Source organism: Microtus ochrogaster, unplaced genomic scaffold, assembly GCF_000317375.1.
Source record: "Microtus ochrogaster isolate Prairie Vole_2 unplaced genomic scaffold, MicOch1.0 UNK33, whole genome shotgun sequence".
In the NCBI taxonomy this organism is placed as follows: domain Eukaryota; kingdom Metazoa; phylum Chordata; class Mammalia; order Rodentia; family Cricetidae; genus Microtus; species Microtus ochrogaster.
Window position 1 is genome coordinate 3,159,148 of NW_004949131.1, and position 4,360 is coordinate 3,163,507.

The 4,360-nt window shown below is 48.0% G+C and overlaps 1 protein-coding gene across 1 annotated transcript in view; it reads left to right on the top strand.

The window, feature by feature from the left end:
* The window catches only part of Poc1a (POC1 centriolar protein A), a 52,377-nt gene extending 49,781 nt beyond the window's left edge, over positions 1–2,596 (top strand). The window contains exon 11 of the mRNA XM_005368501.2: positions 2,480–2,596. Coding sequence (XP_005368558.1) covers positions 2,480–2,596 — 117 coding nt within the window. The remainder of the gene's footprint in view (positions 1–2,479) is intronic.
* The last annotated feature ends 1,764 nt before the right edge of the window (positions 2,597–4,360 follow it).

The window sequence follows — 4,360 nt, forward strand, 5'->3', positions numbered from 1 at the left end:
TGTGTGTGTATGTGTGTGTGTGTGTGTGTGTGTGAGAGAGAGAGAGAGAGAGAGAGAGAGAGAAAGAGAGAGAGAGAGAGAGAGAGAAACAGAGAGAGAGAGAGAGAGAGAAACAGAGAGAGAGAGAGAGAGAGAGAAAGAGAGAGACCATAGAGACCATGCCCAGGAACTGCTGGGTTTTTTTAAATTAGAAGCTCACAGTGCCTTTGTGTCCCTTGTGGACTCATTGTGTCCTTCTCTGGATCAAAGGCATGTTGACTGTCTTGGTTATGTTTTCTGTTGTTCCAATGAAACACCATGACCAAAAACAAGTTGGGGAAAAGGGTTTATTTGGCTTATACTTTGACATCACAGTTTGTCACTGAAGTTCTTGCAGCGCAGGAACTCGAGCAGGACAGGAGCCTAGAGACAGGAGCTGATGCTATTAAGAGGTGCTGCTTACTGCATGCTCTCCATGACTTGCTCTGCCTGCTTTCTTATAGACTCCAGGACCACCAGTTTAGGGGTGGTCCCACCCACCATGGGCTGGGCCCTCCCCATCAAATACTAATTAAGAAAATGCCCTACAGACGTACTTGCTGCTTGATCTTACAGAAGCATTTTCTTTTGGTTTTCAAGACATTTTCTTAGTGGAGAGTCTCTGTATTCTTGGCTTTCCTAGAACTGAACTCACTCTGTAGACCAGGCTGGTCTCAAACTCAGAGATCCTTCTGCCTCTGCCTCACGAGTACTGAGATTAAAAGCATGTGCCACCACCATCCAACTGGAGGCATTTTCTTTTCTTCTTTTTTTTTTTCAGATTTATCTATCTATCTATTTATTTATTATGTATGCATTGTTCATATGGTTATGTGGTTGCTAGGAATTGAACTCAGGACCTCCGGAAGCACAGCCAGTACTCTTAACCACTGTGCTGTCTCTCCAGCCCCCAGAAGCATTTTCTTTTATTTTCTTTCCTTTTTTTTTTTTTAAATTTATTTTTTATTTTTTTTATTTTTGGTTTTTCAAGGCAGGGTTTCTCTGCGTAACAGCCCTAGCTATCCTGGAACTCACTCTGTAGAGCAGGCTGGCCTCAAACTCACAGAGATCCGCCCATTTCTGCCTTCTGAGTGATGGGGGTTAAAGGCAGTGCGCCACCACTGCCCAACCCAGAAGCATTTTCTTAGTGGAGAGTCTCTCTTCTCAATGACTCTGGTGTGTGTCAAGTTGACATAAAATTAGTCAGCAAAGAGGCTGACACCTTTGATTTTAGCCCTGGGGAAGCAGGGGTATATATTAAGTTCCAGACTGGCCAAGGCTGCGTAGTGTGAACTTGCACAGTCTTTTATTTATTTGTTCATTTGTTTGGGGGTTGTTTGTTTTGAAGATAGGGTTTCTCTGTGTAGCTTTGACTGTCCTGAAACTTATGTAGGCCAGGCTGACCTTGAACTCACAGTGATCTGGCTTTTAAAATAAAGAAAATGTTTCTGCACGTGTGAAGGTGGAGGGGAAAGAGAAGGAGAGAGGGGGGGGGAGGCAGAAGCGAAGCTGCCTCTCTGGACGGAAGCTGAAGATTAGCCTGCCTCAGCGGATGGGGAGGGGAATGGGTGTGGCTTGTCTCTTAAAGGGACCAAAACCATAACATTCCCAGGTCTTCCTTATAATAGAAAGCACACACGTCAAGGAAGCAGAAAAGGAAGGGCCCAAGATGGCGGCAGGCAGGTCAGAGGTAATGGGAGTGGGCATGGCTTGTCCCTTAAAGCCACAGGAAAGCACAACATGCTTGGTTTCCCAACCCCTTTAGTTCTCTAAACTCCAGTGCCTTGACCTGTAATACACAGGTTGCCTGGGCTCTTGGCCTCCATGTTTGTGGTAAGGGTTAGCAGATTTGAATCAGTGCAGAGTTTGGCTCACGCCTGGCTCTAAGTGTGTCTAGTGTGTGAGTGTGTACCGTGGTCCTTCTACCCGTGATCTTCATCAGTGAGGTCCATGTGGCTCCTACTCTCCAGAGCTTAACTTTCATTAGCAACTTGCAATTTATAGCATAGCAGCTTTGGGATGAACAAAATATCCTGACTTGAGGTAGCAGCGGCACTGGGGAATGCCCAGAGGAGAATCACATGAGGAAGGCCCTGACAAAAGAGCAACCTGCCTATGGTTTGGAGGGACCATGCAAATCCCGGAGTAGCTGACGTGTGGTGCTGTGAGCAAGGCAGTCTGAAAGATCCTCTGTCCGCCTGGAACCTGGGCACTAGCTGCCAGGCAGGGACTCTATAGGTCCCTATATCCCATGCCGGCTTGTGGTTAACGAGGCTGTGAGGGACACATGGTCTGCTAGGACGGGTTGTAAAAGCGGGAGAGGAGTGAGCAGCCCAGCTCAGTCCTATGGGGGAATGCAAGGGATGGCCAAAAGAAATGGAGCTGAAACCTGGTGCTGTTCCCTGACTCTGGACCTCGGGCTGTGTCTGTCTTTAGCGGAATGTCAACCTTGGGTCCGTAGATGGAAGTACCCAAGAGAGAGGCAGGTGTCAGGGTGTGGGACTCCAGAGCACACTGTGGAGACATTCTGGAAAGCCTGTTAGCCCCCGAGAAGAAAGGCTGCTCTGAAGAGATGTGAGCAACGTGCAAAGTCTTTAAGGTGAAAACCCCACTTCACGCCTGACAGAAACCGCCTCATGCTCTTCACAGCCTCGTGGAGTGAGAGGTTGGGGGAGGTAGAGTCCTTAGGACCTTACAGGCTAAAATTGGAAATCAAGTCTGAGAAGGTGGCTAAAAATGCAGAAGCACAGCACTGAAAACTCTTCCTGCTGCTGGTTTCGGAGCGCACGTGGAAGGCTTTGTTTTGTTAGCAGTCAGGAGTATGATAGTAGCTTTGTAAGGCACTCATAGAGGGCAGGGTAGCCCACAGCTCAGTACCTGACAGTGTTTGGTCTCTTTGCAAATCCACGGTGGTCTTATCCACTGTTCCTTGGTGCCATGAAGTGAAAAGTGTTCCCCTTAGATCCACTGTGTCCTGAGGAAGCTTGGGTTCCTTGGAGCCGCACACAAGGCCATAGGCCCAGTCCCGCTTTTGTACAAGGTAAGAGCTCTTTGGAGGCTTGGTCATCAACTATTTTTTAGACCTAGTCCAAACTGAACCAGCCCTCTCCTGAGCCCTAAAACCAGGTAGCCACTGCCACCTTCCTTCAGCTGGCTCATTCAACCAGGCTGACTGTTTAGTTTGTGAGGTCTGACCTGGGATCTACCCCCTCAGCAGCTATTCCTCACTATGTGCTTAATCCTAAAGCTCTCTGTGCTCTGGCCACGTCAGCACAGACTCCTGCTTCAGTGATGTCCGTATGAATCGTGTGTTGTACGATCTGAACTTTACTGGCCTTTTCCTTCTCTTCAAGGAAGTCTACTTCTGCGTGGTCTCCTAGGAGATGGGTCCCTTACATTTCTGTCCTACAGAACATCCTTTCTGATATTGCAGTGACAGGGATGATTCCTGAGTGAGTCACACAGGTCCTCCAGTGCCACCTTAAAAAAGGACTAAGGTGCCGGGCAATGGTGGCGCATGCCTTTAATCCCAGCACTTGGGAGGCAGAGGCAGGCAGATCTCTGTGAGTTCGAGACCAGCCTGGTCTACAGAGCTAGTTCCAGGACAGGCTCCAAAAGCCACAGAGAGGGCTGGAGAGATGGCTCAGAGGTTAAGAGCACTGACTGCTCTTCCAGAGGTCCTGAGTTCAATTCCCAGCAACCACATGGTGGCTCACAACCATCTGTACTGAGATCTGGCACCCTCCTCTGGTGTGCGGGCATACATCGAGGCAGAATGTTGTGTACATAATAAATGAATAAATCTTTTAAAAAAAAAAGCCACAGAGAAACCCTGTCTCAAAAAAAAAAAAAAAAAGGACTAAGGTTTTTTTTTGGTTTTGGTTTTTCAAGACAGGGTTTCTCTGTATGGCCTTAGCTATCCTAGAACTTATGCTATAAGCCAGGGTGGCCTCATACTCACAGAGATCCACTTGCTTCTGCTTCTCAAGTGCTGGGATTAAAGGCGCGTGCCCCACACCTGCGCAGGTAGGACCCTAGTTCTTAAAGCTAATTTTTTTTTTTTCGAGACAGGGTTTCTCTGTGGTTTTGGAGCCTGTCCTGGAACTCCCTTTGTAGACCAGGCTGGTCTCTAACTCACAGAGATCCGCCTGCCTCTGCCTCCCGAGTGCTGGGATTATAGGCGTGCGCCACCACCGCCCGGCTAAAGCTAAATTCTTAACTCACACTGGCAATCCTTGCACTTGGAATGCTGAGCCAAAAGGACCGATAGTGTAAGGCCAGCCTGGTCTATAGCATAAACCAACAGGTTTCTCAAAATACCAGAGAATTATGAATAAATAAA